We start from the raw sequence: 22,217 nt of genomic DNA, 5'->3' as shown, positions 1-22,217 counted from the left end.
TAAAATATGTCTCAAAAACATATAAAAATTAAAAATATATCAAGTATCTTCTGATCACAATGATGTAAAGCTAGAAATCAAGCACAAAACGAACCTGGACAAAACCCTATAATGCAGAGAATAAACAATGAAGAAATAAAAAAAAATTAAAAAAATACTGGAGACCAACTGTAATGAAGAGATAAGCTACCAGATCCTATTGCATGCACTAAAGATGGTATTAAAAGGAAAGTACAAAGCAACACAGGGCCACATCAACAAGCAATAAAAATCTCAAATAAAAATTCTAAATATACATATAAAGGACTTAGAAAAAGAAGAACTAATGAAACCAAAATCAGTAGAAGGAACGAAGTAATAAAAATTAGAACTAAAATAGACATAAAAATATGAATGAAAATATATGAATAAAACCAAGGATTGTTGACTTAAAAGAATAAACAAAATTGATAAAATCTTAGCTAGACTCACTAAGAAAACAGAAAACCCCAAAGTGGGAGCATAATTTGGTGAAACCTCTATGAAAAAAAATCAGAAATGAAAGGCAAAATTACAACAGATACCACAAAAATGCAACAGAACATTAAAAACTTATACATTGAAAACTCTGACACTGTCAAAGGAAATTAAAAAAGGCACAAGGAAATGGAAAGATACCCCATGTGAATGAACTGGAAGACTAAACATTGCTATTATAGCCATATTACCTAAAGGAATTACAGATTCAATTCAATACCGACCAAATTTCCAAGGATGTTTTTCAAGGAAATGAAACAATTGTAAAATTTGTATGAAACCAAGAGAGGACCTTAAGAGCAAAAGCAATATTGAAAGAAGAAAATGGAGCCATCATACTCCCTGACTTTAAACTATATTACACAGCTATAGTAATCAAAAGAATATGCCTTGGAACAAAAACATGAAGCAATAAATAGAAGAGAGTACAGAAATAAGCTGACATAAATATGTACAGTTTATATCTGACAATAGGGCCATGGCTATACAATCAAGAAAGGAAACCCTCTTCAAAAAATTGTATTTGGAAACTTGGAAAGAACATGTGAAAAATGAAACTAGATAATTTTTAACTTCATAAACAAAAATTAATTCAAAAAGAGTTAAAGACTTTGATGTAAGACCTGAAAAAATTAAAAGAAAATACAGTTGATCTATAACTAGATATCTACCACAGAAATGTATTTGGGGACACAAGTCCAATCTCAAGGGAAATAAAACAAAAACAAATAAATGGGAATACATCATACTAAAAAGCATTTTTACCATAAAAGAAACCATCACATAAACAAAAAGGCAACCTAAGGACTTGGAGACTATATTTTCATATCATATAACATGTTCATTTTCAAAACAGAGAATTTATCCAACTCTACAACAAAAAGCAAACAACCCATTCAAAAATGGGCAAAAAACCTGAACAGACACATGGGAGACATTCAGATGGCCTGTAGGCACATGAAAAAATGTTCAATATCACTTATTATAAGGAAAATGCAAATCAAAATCTTAAGATAACACCTCACTTCTGTGAGAATGGTCTGTATCAAAAAGACTGGAAACAAATGTTGGCAAGGATATAGAGAGAAGGGAACAGTTATCCACTGTTAGTGGGAATGTAATTTGGTGAAACCTCTATGTAAAACAGTATGGATATTCCTCTAAAAACTAAAAATGGAAATACCATATGTTCCAGCAATACTACTTTTAGGTATTTACCCAAAGAATATGAAAGCACTAATACCAAAAGATTTATGCATGCCTAAATTTATACTAACATTATTCACAGTATCAAAGACATGGAACCAAGCTAAATGCCCATGGATTGATGAATGGATAAATTACAGAATATATATTCAATGAAATACTACTCATTCAGCTATTACAAAAAGATTAAATGGTGCTTTGGGGACAAATGAAAGGATCTTGAGGTAATTATGCTAAGTGAGTTAGATATACTCAGTATTGTTTTTATTTCAGGATTTTCCATTCTCTTGATACATATTTATTGAGGAAATACAGGATATTAAAATAGTTCTTTACTGTTTGGACTGGACTAAATACATTAGGCAGAAAATGAAATTACCTAAGTCTAAACTGGCCCAGAACAGTGACAAGTGAAAGAAATATCTGAGAATTTTATCACATAGACATTTTTCTGAATTTATGTTCTCAATTCAGCTATTATTACCCATTTTTCCCATGTATTGTTAAATAAGTAGAATCTAGTTGCAGTCAAGAAAAAAAAAGAAAAAAATGCAACTTCTATATTTCCACATTTCCATCACTAACACTTGATAAATCCCTGAACTATTCGAGAGAACAGATAATATTGAAATGATTTTTTCATTGTTTTATTATATTTCATGTTACATTTCACTGTTTCATAAAAATATCACTTATGCACTACCCAAGGGAGGAAAAAGCAATCCTCTTAATTCAAAGAAAACCTTTCTTTGTAGCATTAACAAAATTCCATCTGTCTTTTTTGTAGATACAGAAGGAAACTTAAAATACTGTGTATTCCCGCAGCATTTTTTCTATGTTCCTGGCTAAATTTGTATTTCTTCATTTACTCTTTCTAAATTTGCATGTATAAATAAAATCCTCCAGAACACAGGCTGCACCATCAGCTAACTGACTTTGACAATATGTTAGTAGGTATGATCCACCATAAGCATAATGTAATTTAATGATACCTGTAATCTTGGGTGAGCATAGAATTCATTTAAAAAATCCATAAGTAAATCAATCTTCAAAGAGCTGACACACAGGACAACATGCTTTTCAGTTTGAGCTCTGTGTCTACTATAATTTCCACCCGACTTTTGTCTCTCCATCCACAAATAGGCCAGTTGTTCAACCTGTAACATATTTTCCACATGCAATTTAAAAACTCTGGACAAGAAAATAAAAATAAATGCAATACATCATTGCCATTAGATACACATAATTTCTTAGATATGACTCATTGAGATTAAAATTGTGTTCTCTTCAACAACAGACTTTTCATATTATTGTTGCAGAGTTTGCTAATACCTTCCTAAGGCTTCAGGTCTCTAAGGAAACATATTAATATGATTTATTTTATTATCTCATAGCAGGTCACTAACAGATTCATGTCTCTGCTTTATGTCCAGTGGAGAATGCAGTCTTATTATGTCACATGCTTGGTCAGACAACCTCATTGACATTTTTTCACATTCTTCTGTCAAGTTTAATCCACACCTCATGCAATCAGACATACTGGTAAGGCAAGTATACAGAAGGAAGATATGCATCATTGGACAGGAGTGGGAAGACCATTTTTTAACCCAAAGAAAGTATATTTAGACACACTATAGCCAAAGGTTCTATATTGAAATATACACATTTCAATTGTGTTAGCCATACCGTGGTTCTGTCCTGTCCACTCACTGAACTCAGAGCTGATTGCAGAAAAGAGGTGGAGAGTGCTCTATTTAGCTTTAGTCCCATCTTATATTTCTTTCTTTTTGCAACCACTCTTTACATACTTAGAGTGGTTATATATCATCTTTAGATCTTGTTTGATTTAGTTGACCAAGGTATATAGTCAATTTTTTTTAGACCAAGGTATATAGTCTAATAACAAATGGTTATTAGACTGTTTCAAAAATCAAGAGAAATCGACTCCTCACAAATTTATTTCTGGGATCTACCATTCTATAATTTTAAATATTATCCTACAATCCTACATGTAATTAATATAGTTAAACACCATATACTTAGAAGAAACATTTTGAAAATTTAAAATATGTGAACTAGAAGTTAAGGCTGGAGAAAAATTTCAGTTTATAATATAAGAAGACATATATGAAACAATATAAATTAATTGATTAGATGTACTCGCAACATGTGTTAACACATTATTGTTAGATTTAAAACATCACCCTGCATTTCGCATTAAACAGGGAAGATTTGATTTTATAAAATTTTAAACATTTCTATAAAAGTTAACATGTTATGTTTACCTGTATGGGTAGAACCACAAGAGCGACACAGATCATAGCAACAACAAAAAGCTTGGAGGACCATGTTTCAGGAGTGACATCCCCAAAGCCCACAGTCGAAAAGGTAACAATGCAGAAATAAAGGGAGTCAAAGAGATTCAGCTTCTTTCCTATTCGCTCCAGATGCTGGATTCCACAAATGCTAAAGAAACAAATGTGCATTAAGATTAAAACATTCCAATGGAGCAGCTTAATTTTCATTATTCTTTTGAAAGCCAAAATACATTTCATGAAGCCATTTAACAGGGCCATATATTGCTCTCTCTCTCTCTCTCTCTATATATATATATATATATATATATATGTGTGTGTATATATACATACATATATATAAAGAAATACATTTTTAAGTTTTTTCTCATTAAACAGATACATTATTTTAATTAATAGTCACAATTATAGGCAAAATACCACCAACATGGATGGAACTGGAGGAGATTATGCTAAGCAAAATAAGTCAGTGGTGAAAAGACAAATACTGGATGGTTTCACTTAATATGTGGAATATAGAGAAGCAATGAAAAAGGGTCAGATAAAAGAAATAACAAACCCTAGAAAGATGATTGTACAATTGAGGCTACCAGACTGGGAGGAAGGGAGACTGCGTAAAGTGGGGAGGAGGTATGATGGACTGTGGTGGAGGACTTTAAGTGCTTTGCTGGTGGGCATGGTGTAGTAATATACTCCTGAAAGCTACAACCCTAGATCTCTAAACCATAGATAATGTTGTAAACCAATGTTATCTAAATAAAATAAATAATTTAAAAATCACCCTGGTTTGGTTTTTAATAAATTAAAAACCAAAATATCACAAAGTATATTTCAATGGCATATAAAATTAATAAACTGGATTTCATTTGTGATTTATACAAACATTTTGAATATGTATCAAGGACACAGAGAACACAAATAACTAAATTTATTCCCTTCAAAACAGCAAGTCTTTTTTTTTTCTTTAGCAGTAGACACTTTACTATGTGTGTGTGCATGCACACACTTAGGTAGAAAAATTTAAGGAGACAATAACTGACAAGTATCTCACAAAAAGACTCCTTAACTGGGTAAGTCATTTGTACAAGCCTACTGATGGTATGAAAGTTAGGGCACAGCATAGAAATTGTTACAAACTGAAGTCTTTATAGTGGTGTTAAATACCATTAGATAAAGCACTGCTACATTTAAAAAGTGAGACTAAGATAGACACATACATGTCATGCAATGTCTGAGGGAGTGACACTTGCAACATAAAATCAGAATAAAATGGAATACTATTCTGCAAGAGAAAAGGAATCAAATAATGTAATGATTCCTGTTACTACACAAACCACAAAAACATGCTGAGTAAAAGAAGTCAGATGTTAGAGATTACCTGTTACTTGAGTATGTTTATATGATATGTACAGAAAAGATATAAAAAGCAAATTAATGGTTGTCTGGTTTGATGATGGGAAAAGAGATGAAGAAAATGTTCTAAACTGGATTGTGGTGAGGAATGAAGAACCATGTAGGATATTAAAAGTGATTGAAATATACACTGAAAATGAGTGAATTTTATGGTATGTAAATTATACCATCACAGAGCTGTCAAAATTTCAGTATACAATTTTGAACACTGATTTTACCTTCTATGCACAAGAAGCAGATATAGTTCTATTATTATTATGACCATGAGGAAGTAACATTCAATCCTTTTTCTGACATTTTAACATGCCTGCCCATTTTTTTCTAAGTTATAGAATAAATATTCAATTATCTTAAATCTTTTATTTCTTAAGACGGACTATTAGCCGGTAGTCAGGTAGAGGGTTAGGTACACAAGAAGAGACATCAAGAAACAGAATAGAAACAATAGGGTATTTGTCATCATTTTACTTTTGGGGCAAAATTGTTCTTTTGTACTTCTTCTTTCCTTCTTAACTTAAGGTCTCCAGAATGGCTCAGTAAAACTGCCCTTGTCCTATGCTTAAGAATTTTGTGTGACCTACCAGGTCATTTGAGTTGACTCAAATCAGTTTATTTGCTCAGCTGCCTCTATGTAATATAATAAGCAGGCAAATTATATGACTATTGAGATGGAGCCTTAATACAAAGAACACATTTGCTTGATAATAGACATTTCTGTGGAGCAGGTCTTTCATTTAATTTTAAATAGTACATATTTGAAAATGTAAACAATCCATGCAAATATTCACATTTCTAGAGAAAACAGAATGAAAAGATAATTGAGTTATATATTTTATAAACCCATGTTATTTAAGGACTTAACTATATTATACTTAAATATAAATCTCTGTTCATATAAAAAAATGTACATTTCCTACTTCAGACTTATATTATCTTGACCCAAACAACAGAAATGTCTCCTGATGTGGTGCTTGGTCTTCAGTTTGTCTGTCTTTATAAATGTTTTCTATTCATAAAGGCCATATTCATATTCCTTAAATATAGCTGCAATATGTCACTCTCAGGTTCAAAAAGTCATTGGATTTCTCACTGTTTAAGAAAACTCTATTTTTTGGTATGATCATTTTAATAGCAGCTGTCAATAAATCAAGTCTCCCATGTTCATGCCCCTTTGCAACATGACATTGTATCGCCCATTAAGACTGAATTCTATTTCTCCATGTTATTGAATTAGGACAAGTCTTGATCAATGGAATACTGCAGAAGTGATGCTGCATAAATTGCAGAGCCTAGACCTTAGCAGACCTGAAGATCTTGTTCTCATTTTCTTGTCAGTCTGAGACTACCAGGCTGTGAAGTAGCCCAGTGCTGTCTACTACAGGATAAGGAGCCATGTGGAAGAAAATGAAAACGGCTCAGCTGACAGCTAGCACTAACTGCCCAACACTAGAGTAGGGCTATATTGGGCTCTCCAGCTCCTGTCAGGTCATCATGATTGGAGTTAAGAAAGTAATTGTATTGTACATTTAGGGGTGAATGTAATATACTATATATACATGTTGTATCTTAATGGTGCACATGTAAAACTTCTATACTGTTATAATGCAACATTATTTCAATTAAAAAAAAAGTAATTGCAGGAGAGACTAGTGGAAAAACTGCCCTGGTACTAATCACAATGCTGAGAGAAACAACAAATTATGTTGTTTTAAGCTACTAATTTGGAGGATGGTTTGTAATTTGGCATGGGATATGTGGTACAAAGAGTTGATGACTCCAGCATCGTGAACTAATCTACTTTTTCTGGAAATTTATTCTCATTTATCTCCCCTTCACTGACTATTTAGATTAACTTATCATATATAACCATTGCCTCCTATGTGTACTTTTGCACAAGATAGTCCTTTCAACTGAAATCCCTCTGTCCCCAATACCTACACGTAATTCCCATTTCTGAAGCCATACTTCAAATATGACCATCCTCATGAATGCTTTCTTCTGAATTCCCAAGGCAAGTATGAATTCATCTTAGATAAACTAAACAAAAATATTTACATTTAGTGTTTAGTATTTATCACCCCTACTCAATTACTATCTATTGACAGTATTTATATTTTATTTATATCTTTATTTCCTAGAGCCCTTAGCAAAAAGTGCATAGTAAACATGCAGTAACTATTAAATGATCAAAGAACAACATGTTAAAACTATATTTAAACAATTTACACAAACTCCATAAAATATTTCATGCATGTTTCAGTTTTATTACTATTACTGTATAAGATCTGAAAATCAGTTACTTAAAACAATAGTAATTTGTCATTCCACATGATTCTGTAGGCAGGTGGGAAATTCTCAGGTTTTCCATTGTTCACTCATGTGTCTGCATTCAGCCAAAATTCCAGCCAGAATCAAAGGTTTAAAGCTCATTCCCGTGCACAATGATTAGTGTTTCTTGTTGGCGGCAATGCCGTGTTTCCTCTCCATGTGACCTCCCACCTTCCAATATACTTGACCAGCTTCCTTACTGTCTCTGGGCAGTAAAGGAAGATGCAAGTCCTTTTAAGACCTAGCTTTTATCTGCCCAATTCTATTTGTCAAAGCAAGTCACAAGATCAGCACAGATTGAAGGAAGTTTGAAATAGATTCCATCTCTTCACAAAAGGAACTACAAAATACTGTAGCCGTATTTTTCAATATAGCAAATTGCATAAATGATAATACTTATCATAACCTATATAAATTTTCTGTTGAATAAATCACATTATAGTCTGCAATATTTAATTTCCTAATAAAACTGTAGTTAAATCCATATTTATAATAATTTCTCATACTATGTAAAATGCCATTTTTATTTAACCTGAGAAAATTATGTGAATCTTTCACATGTGTTACTATTAAACTGGAGACTAAAGTAGTTCTATACCTTTTGGCTCTAAATCAACATGAAAATGAACAAATTACAATATATCTAGTGTTATTATACAAAAATAAAATTTATCTGATAAATGTGAATACTCTGATCTATATTTTGAGTTTTTCTCTGATTTTTGAATAGGTCCACCAGCTAGTTTCTTTAGGGTCTCATAAAATTGTCCACTACTTATGTCGTGGATTAAAATATCCTTACATAAATATATTAAAGTTATATCTTCCAAATTAATAAACATTTTGATAATAAATTAATTTACTTTCTGTCCCCAAGCAAAAGATAGTTAAATATCTAGTCCAAATACACAGTACTCCTTTTGAATTGAAAGTCAAATATTGTTCCCTTTCTTTTCATAATTCTCAATTCATTTTCATCAAGTTTAGAATGAAATCCTCAAGCCCCTGTTCTCTAATTTCATTTTCTAAGACATTGCTTCATTCACTGCCATTCATTCTTACCAGACTTAAACACGCCAAGCATCATCCAATTCCTTTCTCAACTTCTTTCCTCGGGTTTCTAACAGACTTTCTCAAAGTTAACATGTTTAAATTGAATCCTAAACTTTCTCTATACATTTGTTCCTCTCAAATTCTTCAACATCAGAGGGTGCCAAATACAACTTGTTCATTAAGCCAAACCCTGTAAACATCCTGACTTCTCTCTTATATTCAACTTACATCCAAACCCTTGAAAATTCAGTTTCCAGAATCAAAATGTAACCAGAAGTCACCATCACCACCATTTCCACTCCTATCAGTTATCTATGCCATCATCCTCTTTTCCCATCACCGAAATAAACACTTCCCTTCTTCCTTCAACAGCCTATAGTCAACATACCACCAGTACTGTCCTGCAACCACATGGGGAAGATCATGCTACTTCTCTACTTAAAGCCCTGAGAGTGTCCCTATTTACTTATGTTCTTTCATTTTTTTTATAACACACTATACAATCTGAGTCCTCCCTATAACTCTGGGTCTCATTTCCAACTCTTACACCTATGGTTCACTTTGGCCCTGCTATGCTAACGTCTTCCTTTCAGACCAACACTATAGGCATATTCCTGACTCAGGAACCCGACTGCCCTATCTATCTTTAGGACTAACTCTTCACACCCCTCAAATCTTTGTTCCTGGTATGATCATCATATATTAAACATTTTATCCTGCTTAATATTTTAAAAACAATTGTAGTCATTTGATATGTTTGGTAACCTTCTAGAAAAATGGAAGTCTATTAGGATAAGGTCAAGGTTTTTTTTTTTGATCCATGTTGTCTGAGTACTGAAATATTGCCAAGCACACAATGATGTTTATTATTTGCAGAATTAATAAAGGGGGGGGGTCAGAAAACAAAAGTCACAGATCTCCATATTAAATTGCCAATTTATTTAGTCCATTTAGCTATAAGCTAAATATAAATATAATTTATAAAATAATAGAGAAAAAAACAGACAAAAGTGTTTATTTCACCACTGTTGTAACTGTAGACTCCAGTATAATTAACTGGCAAGACTAAGTACTTCTTTGTCAAATGAAGTAGCTATGACAACCCCTAAATCTATTGATTTTTCTCACCACCTTTTACTCAATATTACTTGAAACATTCAAGTGCTATAAACAAGCATTAGGTTTTACTGTCCCTAGTAATTAGTATTTATAACTCCACCATTTCTTTCACTTAGTAATAGTTTAATAATATAATAAATGAAACGTGGAAATTAAAAATGTGACATTGAAATTCATTCTGTTGTGTAATATATAAGTAAACTGTATAGCCAAAAAAATGTCTTTTACATAATCAAACTGAATATTCACATATTAAATTTGTGTTTATTTAGTCATGTTACACTCCAGAATTTCTATATCACTAACATTTATAAATGGTTTAAACTCTTGGGCCTCCCCTGGTGGCGCAGCAGTTGAGCGCTGGGCTGCGAAGCTGCCCGCAGCCTCTGCAGCGCCGGTTCAATCCCCGGCCACTGGCGAGGGTCCCACATGGCTCGCAGACCTCTCCTGACCACCCACTGCTCCCCTCAGCAGTGTATTTCATCAAGTCTGCCTGTTCTGTTCCCCGCTCTGGCTTGTGAATTCTCTCACCCTCCCGCGCTTCTGACTGTACCCAGTGCATGTATAAATAAATCTTTAAAAAAAAAAAATTGTTTAAACTCTTGAAATAAATTTGCCCCATTTAAATATTTACTAATTAAATGCTTTATGTGAAATTTCATTCATGTCACAAGTAGTAAATATTGTATACTCCAATACTAAGATTCATCAGGTCAGTTGTATAAGTATCATATCATGAAAATGTTAATGTTTTATGGAAAAAAGTAAAGTACTTTCAATATTAGAGATTTACCTACAATAACTACACAATGTGGACTCTGTTGTCACTTTCACGTTAACTTCCACATCCTCTTCCTTTTTGTTCTTATGCATACGTAAAGAATCATATTACGAGTAGAGAAGACAGTTTAGAAAGGAATTTTACAGAAATCTGCATGAGCTTATCAAATTCTTAAGGTACAGTATTCATATTATTTAATTAAAAATTAGTGCTTGAAAACTTCTCATAGCATCACCAAAGTTAAGATTTAAAAAGCATTTTCAAAACTATTTTTCCATGTTTTTACTTTACAAAAGGGAATACTAATAAAAGGAGAAGCTTAATAAAGGGGAAGAGATCAAACTACTCTGCCTGATTCATATTATATGGGCATAGCATCATTACATGATACTATTTATAGAATACTGCTATGCATACATGGAGAAGGTTCAAAGTACCTGCCAACTTATTGCTTACTATTATTTATTGGCCAGAAATTGAAGGTTGTTTGAAGAATATACATATATATATATATATATATATATATATACACATTTACAATACTGCTCAATTATACAAATAAAATATATTTTGATTGTTCATATAAACTATCTTCTCCAAAATAATTCAGTTACTTTTATTTTTTATTATTTTTTCTTTTATATATTTTTTACATCATTTTTCATTTTTGCAATATATGAAAAATGTATGCATTTTCTTCTTGGTTATAGTCCCCATTCAATTCCCACCCCCCTTCTTTTGATCCTACTCCCTCCTCCCCCACTCCCCGTAGTGTGTCTCTGGCTTATAGTTGCTTGTTGATTTTAATTTTTACTTTATTATAATTAGTCTTTTTCCTGGTCCCTTATTTAGGTTTCCTAAATTCCTGCTATGAGTGAGGTATGAACAGTGTGAACAATTTAATTCACCACAACCAAGTAGCATTTATTCCAGAGACACAAGGATGGTTTAACATCCAAAAATCAATCAATGTAATACAACACATCAACAAAAAGAAATACAAAAACCATATGATAATATCAATAGATGCTGAGAAAGCTTTTGACAAAGTACAACACCCATTTATGATAAAGGCCCATGAAATTCTCGGGATACAAGGAACATACTTCAATATCATAAAGGCCATATATGACAAGCCCATAGCCAATATCATTCTCAATCGTTAAAAGTTAAAAGTATTTCCATTAAGGTCTGGAACAAGACAAGGATGTCCACTCTCATCACTGCTTTTCAATATAATACTGGAAGTTTTTTTTTTTTTTTTTTTTTTAAGATTTATTCACTTACCCATACAAGCACTGGGTACAGTCAGAGGAAGTTTTTTTTTTATTTTTTAAAGATTTATTTATTTATGTATACAAGAGCTGGGATACAGGCCAGAGTTGCAGGGGGTGAGAGGATTCACCAGAGATAGAGTGGGGAACAGAACAGGCAGACTAACTGAAATACACTGCTGAGGGAGCATCGGGCAAAACAGGAGAGGTCTGCTTTGCCAGTGGGTTGCTCTCTGGCCAGCCAAACTTGAGCTGCAGAGGCTGCAGATTGCTTCACAGTGCTATGCTTAACCCCTTGTGCCACCAGGGAGGCCCAATTCAGTTACTTTTATAAAGGAATGGGGGAAAAATGTATCTTCAGGACAGGTAAATACATAAATTGTTACTTTATTATATAATTCTTGAAGCTAAGACAGCTTTGGCATTGAAATACCCTTTATTTGCATTATAAACACTAATATTTCATTTATGTTAGCTATTTTGCTGAGATCTGTGAATGCTACAACATGCTATATAAAGATTTGAAAGTATGCAGTGATTATAATCCATTTTAATATAGATTGTTATCTAATTTCATTCACAGATGTATTTGGAGCCATTATTAATCAAAACTGCTTCTACTCCCTGAACATAATTGATGAATGTCAGTTAATTATTATTTGTGTCTGTACCCAGAAGCGATTTTAATGATGAGCACAGATTTTCTCATAATGTGCTCAAATCCAAGAATGTGCTTAAATAAAGCACATTCATAATGAAAATTTCCTATGTAGCCTCATCAAAAGAGAGATGCATCTTTCTAGTCAACAAAATATCATGTTAAACCATTTAGATCAAGTCCTGAATTGAAAGAGGGAGAAAAATTTAATAATACATAATTTTAAAATAATCATAGCTGATGGATATTAAATTACTTTAAGTTTTCAAGTAATCAAATTTAATATTATTTTGTGATTGAACAGTGATGTTTAAAAAGTAAAATGCTTGAATTTAATGGCTATCTAATTCTAACCAATTTTTATTATCTTGCATCCCTAAACTTTTGACATAAAATAATTTATAGTGATTTAAAATATTAAGTAAAGAGCTCAAAGTTGACAGGGAGATGGCATCAGAGGAGGTTCCCTTTTTCATTGCTGGGAAGTTAAATTAAGGTGGTCCAGAGAGACACTGGAGCTGGAAGATCTCATGACTTGGGGAAAAACTGAAGTGTCTTTGGACATAGGAGACCAATGCTGACTGTGGCAGAGGGACAATGAGGACATTCAGCTGTATACAACAAAGATGGGTGAAGAGATGAACCTGGATGAGAACCAGAGGTGTTAGCCTGTGCTCCCACATACTGCTAGTAGTCCTAATGAAAGGACAGCTAAGTGGTATAGAGGCACACCCATAACTGCTGGGAGAGAGATGAGGAGGTGCTGCAGTGAGCAGACAGGCAGGCTCTCTAGTGAAGAAGAGAAGTCACATAGATGTACTGCCCCTCCCATACTCTCTTGGAATGCAAGATGATCCAGTGAATCAGCTCTAAAAACCTAGATTGTAGACTGTACAGATGCAGGTCTAGAAACCCAGAGAGGATGGATAGCAAGGGACAAAAGTAAGCTATAAACCCCTCCAGGCTCCTCTCCTACCCTCTGACTCAGCAGATCAATTCTCCCCAACATACAGTGCCATCTACTGGAAGAGTGGAAGTTCTGCACCCTTAGGACACTTGAATAACAACCTAGAAAACTACAAAACCAGATCAAAAAATTCAGCACATGGCACCTTGAGTCCTCAGGGGGCATTTTACCACACAGAGAGAACTCTCTAGACTCCAACCACAAAGACCTGGGGGCATCTTTACTTCCTATCAGATACAGAGTTCAAAATTGCCATAATAAAGAAATTCAAAGAAATAGAAAACACAGATAAGCTGACAAAAATGTACAAAAAAAAACAAATGAATGGCATGAGAAATTAATAAACAGAAGAAGGAAATTGAAGTTTTAAAAAAGAAAAATAAGATAGGCAAAGGATGTAAAAACATTAATAGAGGAGATAAAAATTTTGGAGAAAACTATGGAAGTAGAATAGACCAAGTGGAAGATATAACTAGTGACAAAGAATCCAGCTGAAGAAAGGGAAATATGAAGAAAATAATGAAAATACACTTTGACAATTACAGACTCCCAGAGGAAAGGCAATATAAAAATAATAGGTATTACAGAGAGGAAAGAGAAAGAGAAGTGAACAGAGAACTTATTCAAAGAAATAATAGAGGAAAACTTCCCAAAACTGGAAGAGAAACTAAATATACAAGCCTGTGATGTTAAAAGAACACCTAGTTACCTAAATTAATGAGAATTGCACCAAGAAACATTAGTAGAGAAAATTCCAAGCGCTCAAGACAAATAAAGAATATTGAAAAAGCAAAGAAGTTAAACGACAAAGGTATGCCCATTATTCTTATATCTGACTTCTCTGAGGCAGGACTATAGGCCAGGAGAGAATGGGATGATATAATCAAAATACTTAAAGATAAAAAACTGCCAGCTAAGAACAGTTTATAATGCAAGACTCCTTCAAATATGATGAAAAAAATAAATTCCTTCTCAGACAAACAGAAATTGAAGATGTTAGGAAACACTAGACTTCCCGAATAAGAAATGTTGAAAGGAGCTCTCCTATCTAAACCAAAGAGAAGAACTTCCACCAAAGAAAATTAAACTCACCAATCAAAAGACACAGAGTGAGTATTGTGATCAGAAAACAATACCTGTCTGCTGTCTCCAGGAAATGCAATTTGAGTTCCAAAGATAAACACAGGCTTGAAGAAAGAGCTGGAAAACAATCCTACAAGCAAATGCGACATCACACACACAAAAAAAACTGTACACCAATTTCCCTAACGAACATAAATGCAAAAATCCTCAACAAAATCTTAGCACACTGAACTCAATAATGCATTAAAAGGATCATACACCCATAGCCAAATGGTATTTATTTCAAGGATGGTACATCTGAAAATTAATCAATGTAATTCACCACATCAAAAAAAGGAAAAATAAAAATCATGACCATATCAGTATATGCTGAGAAACTATTTGCTAAGCTTCAACATTCTTTTATGATGAAGGCCCTCAAAAAACCCAGTTAGATGGAACATACTTCAAAATAATAAAGGCCATATATGACAAAAATATAGCTGACATCATTCACAGTGGTTAAAAAAAAGCTTCTCCCCTAAGATCTGGTAAAAGACAAAGATGTTTGCTGTCATCACTACTATTCAGTATAGTACTAGAAATCATAGTGCAATTAGGCAGGAAAAGGATGTAAGAGGAATCTAAACTGGTAAATAAGTGAAACTATCATTATTTTTTGATGACATGAAAATATACATAGAAAATATGAAAGATTCCACTAAAAACTAATTTAAAATATAAATCAGTGCTACAAAGTAGCAGTTTACAATAAAATCAGTTGTGTTTTAACATGCAAACAATGAACTACAAGAGGAAGAAAACAAGGAAATAATCCCATTTACGACTGCCCACCTGTGTTCAATGCAGTGCTATGTATATTAGCCAAGTTATGGTAACCAGCAAAGTGCCCAAACACAGGTGAGCAGATGTCCAAAGGCACATGAGTATATAAATACATAGAAGAATACCATTCATCTTTTTTTATTTTTACTTTTTGTTTTAATTTCATATATATTTTACATCATTCATCCTTTTTGTACAATGTATGTTTTCTCCTCTCAGGTGTAGTCCCTGTATAATTCCCACCACCAATTCACCAGTGCACCATTACCATAGTCCCTTTCCCTTGTGCTCTGCCCTCCAGTTTTGATCCCTCTCCCTCCCCCTCCCATGCAGAGTGTGTCTGATTTATAGTTGCCTGTTAAATTTTAAAATTTATTATCATTATTTTTTTTCCTGATCCCTTATTTGGTTCCCCTAAATTCCTCCTATGAGAGAAAGCATCCAATATTTTTCTTTTTCTTTCTGGCTTATTTCGCTGAGCATAATGTCTTCCAACTCCATCCATGTTGCTGCAAATGGAAATGGCATGAGTTTATTTTTTTATTACTGTGTATATACCACATTTTCTTGATCCAATCATCTAGTTTTGGACATTTGGGTTGTTTCCATAGCTTACCTTTTGTAAATTGTGCTGCACTCAACATAGGGGTGCAGGTGTCCTTTTGAATTAATGTTTTTGTGTACTTTGGGTAGATTCCTAAGAGTGGAATTGCTGGGTCATATGGAGACTCCATTTTTAGTAGGTGAGATTAGGGATGCAGATATGAATGTGATAATTTAGTATACACACAAAGGGCTTTTAAAATCTAAAGTGAACAATATGACCTCAACTTTATTTTATTTTTTTTAATTTAAATTTTATTTTTATATTCCCCAGACAATTGCAACCCCCTTATTTAGACCCCAATCCCTCCTTTCCCCACCCCCACCCCCCATATAGTGTCTCTGGTTCATAGCTGTTTGTTGATTTTGATTTTTACTTTCTTATAGTTATTCTTTTTCCTGGTCTCTTATTTAAATTTTCTAGATTCCTGCTATGAGTGAGACCATTTACTATTGATCCCGAGGGAAATACTCTACTTCTAAAACAAAACATGATATAAATCAACATTACCTCAATAAAAAGCTTTTTAATAAAAAATACCATAAATTAAAAATGCTTAAGCTTTTAAAACTTCATGCTCCTCAACTAAAAAATAAATGTAATATTAACTTCTTCCATTACTGTTAAAATTACATTAGCTAAAAGTAAAAGTAATGCCAGACACATAATAATGTTCATTGAATACCATAATAACTTTGTTATTTATATATCAGTCCCAGCATAAAAGAAATAGAAGTATAAAAATATAAGAATGAAATATATACATAAAAGTGTTAATAGGTATTTTATTTGTTTTCTACTTAATAAAAGAAATAAATACCAATAAGAGTCAAAATTATGGAGGAAGAGAAAGGCAATAAAAAAATTGAAACAGAATTTCTTTTTGCTATGGATTTGCTAACAGAGTTATTAGCAGCAGGCAATCATCCCTGGATTAAAGAGTGTCTTTAATCTTATCCAATCTTTTGTCGCCCCTGCAACTCTCAACTGCTATGAAAGTAGCATAAGAAAGGGTGGAGGGCTGAGAAACAAGAATTAGGCAATATGCAAGGCAAACTCATAATCTTTAACTATTTAGAAAGAGCAGCTATGCAGATATTAGTTGACCTTTGGAGGGTTCATGTTGTCATTTACAGAAACTGATAACTGATTCTTGGTAATGCAGTAAGGGAAAAAAGATAAGGCACTATTTCTGGGCTAAAATGTCAATATTAGGCTATTGACTTGCTTAAAAGAACTACTTGTTACTGAGCTAGCCTGAATAAAATAATTTCAATTGCAATTATATAAAAGACTGCATATAGCCATATAATTGTATATTTAAACAATTCACTGACCTAAGTAACAAATAAATATATAACTATATCATCATATTTTAAGATTCAAATGTTAAGAGTAATAATTTGGAAAAAAAACAGGGAAAGAATGATCATTTTGTTACTTCACTCATACAGTCAAACTCACTATTATCATTTAAGTAGAGATTTAATTTTATGTAATTTACAGATTTTATATCTTATAACTATCAACTATACCTATTCTTTTTGGGGGGAGGCAGAGAATTACTGTGTGTACATATTATGTTTTTGCATAATTATCACAATACAATATTGAACTTAAACAGCTTTTTCAAAACTAATTTACAAGTCATTTCCTCCTTAGGCTATAGTTTTATGTGACTACCCATTTGTGAAGACATTAATTTGAAGATGATTGCTACAAAATAAAGATCATTTGAAAATTTAAATTAAGTGGAAGTTAAATACCAAAAATTTTAGTAAATTTTTCTAAATAGAAGTAGTGATGCACTTAAACTGTGATGCACTAAAATTAGAGAAGAAAATGACAAATATGGCCTTAAATAACTACTAAGAGAACTTGTTTACCACCACTGTACACAAGCACAGAAAAATACCCTTTCACTATAGGGAATTTCATATCTAAAATATCTATAAACGATAAGATTAACAATATGACTACAACCTTCTGAAGCAAAGATAGCTCTTGGTTTTCAAGTAATAGTTTTTGATTTTCAAATATCAATGTATAGGTATCAAGGGGAAAAGACAGTATGTAACAATAGCATAAGATAAGGGATATTCTGGGGAAATTTTTCAGGTAAAGAAGGGTGAAAATTATTTCATTTTTGGATGTGTTGAATTTACCATTCTGAAACAGGGATATAAGAGTACTCTAGCAAGTCAAAGGACAGTGGGCAGGTAGAGGACAGGTCACTGTCTGGGTTTACACCCACATGCACAATTGCAAGACCACCCAGGCTCGAGGGACAACAGTGGGGTTTATTAACAAACAGGGTATCGAAGAGTTTCTAAGGCTACAAGTGGCCGGCTTTCTCACCCTAGATAGCATCCACAGTGTCCAGAAGTCCCAAACAAAAGGTTACTCATTCAAGACGTCACTATCCCACTAACATGGGCCTGGAGCATGTGGCTTACAGGTAAGCATTGGGCTAGGACCCAACTCACAGCAGCTGAAGGTGCTCACAGGTGGGGCTGCTAACATAAGACTGCAGCAGCCTACAGCAGCAGTCTGAGGTTGGGATGATCAGATACACTGTTAACAGGTCCCAAAAGTGATTCAGACACAGAGAGCTGGTCACCTGTCAGCAGTGCTGGATAGCACTGGCCAATAGTGCTAGTGGCCTGGTAACCAGAGGCAGTAATAGAAACAGCAACATTACAGCTCTTTGAGACACCAGATCTAGGTCTTTGGTGCTCTTTTCAGTTGGTAGCAGTGGCAGGATCAGTGGCAGGTGCAGTTGCCCAGTTGCTACAAAGCTCTTTGGCTTCTTTTCAGAGTTTTGGCAGCTAAATGCTGCTTCTTTCTTCTCAGAGGGCAGGGACAGAATTGGAGTCTGAGAGTCCCAAACTGGCTCCTGCCCTGACTTATAACCTGTTTCAGAATCCTCTGCCCTAGTTGATATTTGCCTGATTGGACCATTTTCAATTCTAAGTGATTAGACCAGTTTAGGATGAATCAACCCATGTGGCACTGAATAATTAACTAATGAGCTTATGAACTTGCTTGTATCTGGTTGTTCCATTTTACCACCCAGGCGCCCAATATAAAATGGCTAATGCCTGGCCAGCAATCAAGTCCCACCAGCACCAGGTCTCCATGGATCCATCCTGCAGCCTTCTGATGCAGGGCAGCCTGCTGCTCCTGGCCTCTGCACTTAAAACCCAGATGGCACCCAGGGGAGGGACTGCCCACAGGCAGCAACTTATGGTGCTGCAGGGAAAACTGCCACATTTTTCTCCCACCACTTAGGTGGTGGTGGGAAATGCCAGTCTTGCCCCAAACAAGCTGTGGGGCTCCAGTTTCAATTCTTGCAATATACAATCCATTGCAATGACATACCTGTTTTATTTCTACCTATAATTAGACATGCTTGCAATCTTTTCTTGCAATGTATTTTATAGTTCTAATATTTTCCTTTCAAAAAATGGAAAAATACTTTTTATTACAACATGAATAATAAATGTATAAAATGAGAAGTTATTCCTAGCATTGCATTCCTTCCTACCCATGAGGTAAGTAATGTTTAGTAACTATTCTTTGATTTGTTTGATATTTTGTTTTGCTTTGCTTTAATTTTTTATTTAAATGCACTTTTCATTTTATTTTGGCAATTTATTGCTATAGGGTGTTTATCTTTGTAAATTGATCTTAATGTTTAGTTCTGTATCTAGCAATAGGTGTTCCTGAAAAGCCAGTATGGCAATCCATGTAGCCAGATACAGGGATCTACAATCAAATACACTTGGGAACTTTTGGTTAAACATATTTTATTTAGCAAAGGACTTTTTGAGTCCTCATAATGAGTTAATGTTTATTTTAAATATTTGCACTTGAAATAATTTTCATCAATTAGTCAAACATGGCTGCACAGATTTTAGTTTTGAGTATCTCAAAGGATTGGGATTTTATGAATTAAAGTATTAGAGTATCAGTTTACTGTGCATGCTTTGAGTATTTTAGAATCATAGTTTAGATTATTTATGAAATAATTTGTATAACTTTTGCCTTTGTCAATGCCCTGGATTATACCACTATAGGGCAAATAAGTTAATAAGGCTTTCTATGCCACTAGCCTCTGTGTTTATCACCTGCAGCCTTCATCATGTCAATGCAGAAGGTGTGTGGGCACAGGGCACTCATGCCTAATTGTGGGGCATGGGTGCACATCCATGTGTAAGTATGCACACCTGGGCTTAGAGGCCAGGGCTATAAGGGCAGCATCACTCAAGCAGGCTACGGCTATGAGATGACGGGCGGTGTGACTACAAAAGAGGCGAGACCACCAGACGACATGCAAGAGAGAATGTCAGATAATAGCTTAAAGATTCCTGGGGGGACTGGTAGGCTTGGTTGCCTGCCTACCTCCCAGCACCCCCTTCCTGGTCTGTGCTTGTCTCCTTGAATGCCAACTCCCCTACCTGGTGTGCCTGTGTACCTGGTTCCCTGAGAATATTAAAGCCCAAAAAATCCACAGAGGGTTCTGGGACTTAACTTTATCTGTCTGCCTGAAACCATAATGAACCTGCCCTGTGCTTGCTGGCACAACCACCACCCTGGATGAACTGTTTGTTATAAGAATTTTAACAGTGAAACTGTCAGGTTCTTAAGTTTTGTTTGGCTTGGTCTTTTAAGAGAGATAAAACAACAAAATTTTAACATTTAACAGTTGAAATGAGATTAATTATTATCCTTAATTTCAATTCAACACGGCTTACAACCCCCCCCCCCCAAAATGCATTTTGGAATGCTTGCCATTCCTTTCACAAATCCACAAGAATCAATATACCTCACTCTCATTCCTTGATCTTAAATAATTTCCTGCAAATTTTTACTTCAAGGACATATGATAATGTGCAGTTTATAGACACAGACAACAGTAGTCATACTGAGTGCTGGATAAGCAATGAAGAAATTTCCTCATCCTGCTCACAGTGAAATTACGAAAACAGGACAGATTTTTTTCATAAGTATAGCAATTATTTGAAACACACACCAAACTGAGCATACCTTATTGAAAGAAAGACTTCAAATTGTATTTCATTAAAAAAAAATTCAATTCTATGTTTTGTTAACTGAAGTATTGTTAGATTTCACTACTTTTACTTTACAGACTATGCAAAGATCATAACCATATTAACTGAAAAGAGGATTAGGCCCCATTTTTTATTAAATACACAGAGTCAAGAAATATACCATGCAAATAATTTCTAATTTACTTCAGAGATAAAAAATCTAATGTAAACATTTATTACTTATATCTCATTTTAACAAATATCTAAATCTATATGTGTTTAAGTATTATTTCCCCTTCACTTACTTTGTGAAAATGGAGCACCAGGACATGGCAAAGACAATAATAAAGGCCACAAATGCAGTAAGAGAAAGACAAGCATTCTTTCTTATATGCAACATAAAATAAACATATTATACATTGCCAGTCCTATGCAATATACATATTTTAACAAAGTTACATTAAGTTACAGTTACTACTTTTCATCTCTATTCATCATTACTGATAAAATAAAAACATCTGTTGACCATCTTTGTAGATTACTCATAGACATAAGCCCGTAGCCATTATTATAATATATGCAAATGAAATTAAGATTCTCTGGTTCATTATAGGAAGATGGAACTTACAATCATGTAGTGTATTCTTGTGTTTGTGTTCCTCAGGTTATATGTCCCACTGAGCGTGAATTCACATTCGTCTATGATGATTTATTAAGAAATGTGTATCGTGTCTCAAAATGTAAAATGTGTTTCCTACAGTGAATTGTGAAGGAAGTAGACAAATGAAGAAACAACAGAGTGAAATATATAAAATCAAGTATAAATGAGAAAATATCATGATCAGTGGTAATAACAAAAACGGCCAAAAAATTAAGCAAAATATGAGTATGGTCTTAAAATTTCTCAATTTAAAAGACTTCAATATTAAGAAATTTAAACTCTCACTGGGAAAAATGGGGACCCTTATCACCAGCAAAATCTGCTGTAATTATTTATGACTATTTAAACCAAAATAATTGA

At 33.7% G+C, this 22,217-nt stretch overlaps 1 protein-coding gene across 3 annotated transcripts in view; it reads right to left on the bottom strand.

Moving 5' to 3' along the window:
* The window catches only part of KCNT2 (potassium sodium-activated channel subfamily T member 2), a 304,909-nt gene that overhangs the window by 141,554 nt on the left and 141,138 nt on the right, over window positions 1–22,217 (bottom strand). For all 3 annotated transcript variants that reach the window (XM_037496318.1, XM_054690179.1, XM_054690180.1), the window contains exons 9-10: window positions 4,008–4,188; window positions 2,715–2,879 (exon numbers count right to left, since the gene is read on the bottom strand). In XM_037496318.1, the coding sequence (XP_037352215.1) occupies window positions 2,715–2,879; window positions 4,008–4,188 (346 nt within the window). The remainder of the gene's footprint in view (window positions 1–2,714; window positions 2,880–4,007; window positions 4,189–22,217) is intronic.

This window comes from Talpa occidentalis, unplaced genomic scaffold (genome assembly GCF_014898055.3).
Source record: "Talpa occidentalis isolate TD23 unplaced genomic scaffold, MPIMG_talOcc4v2.1 talOcc4.8, whole genome shotgun sequence".
Lineage (NCBI taxonomy): Eukaryota > Metazoa > Chordata > Mammalia > Eulipotyphla > Talpidae > Talpa > Talpa occidentalis.
The sequence above is the reverse complement of the archived record's forward strand: the minus strand, read 5'-3'. Positions and strand labels throughout refer to the sequence as shown.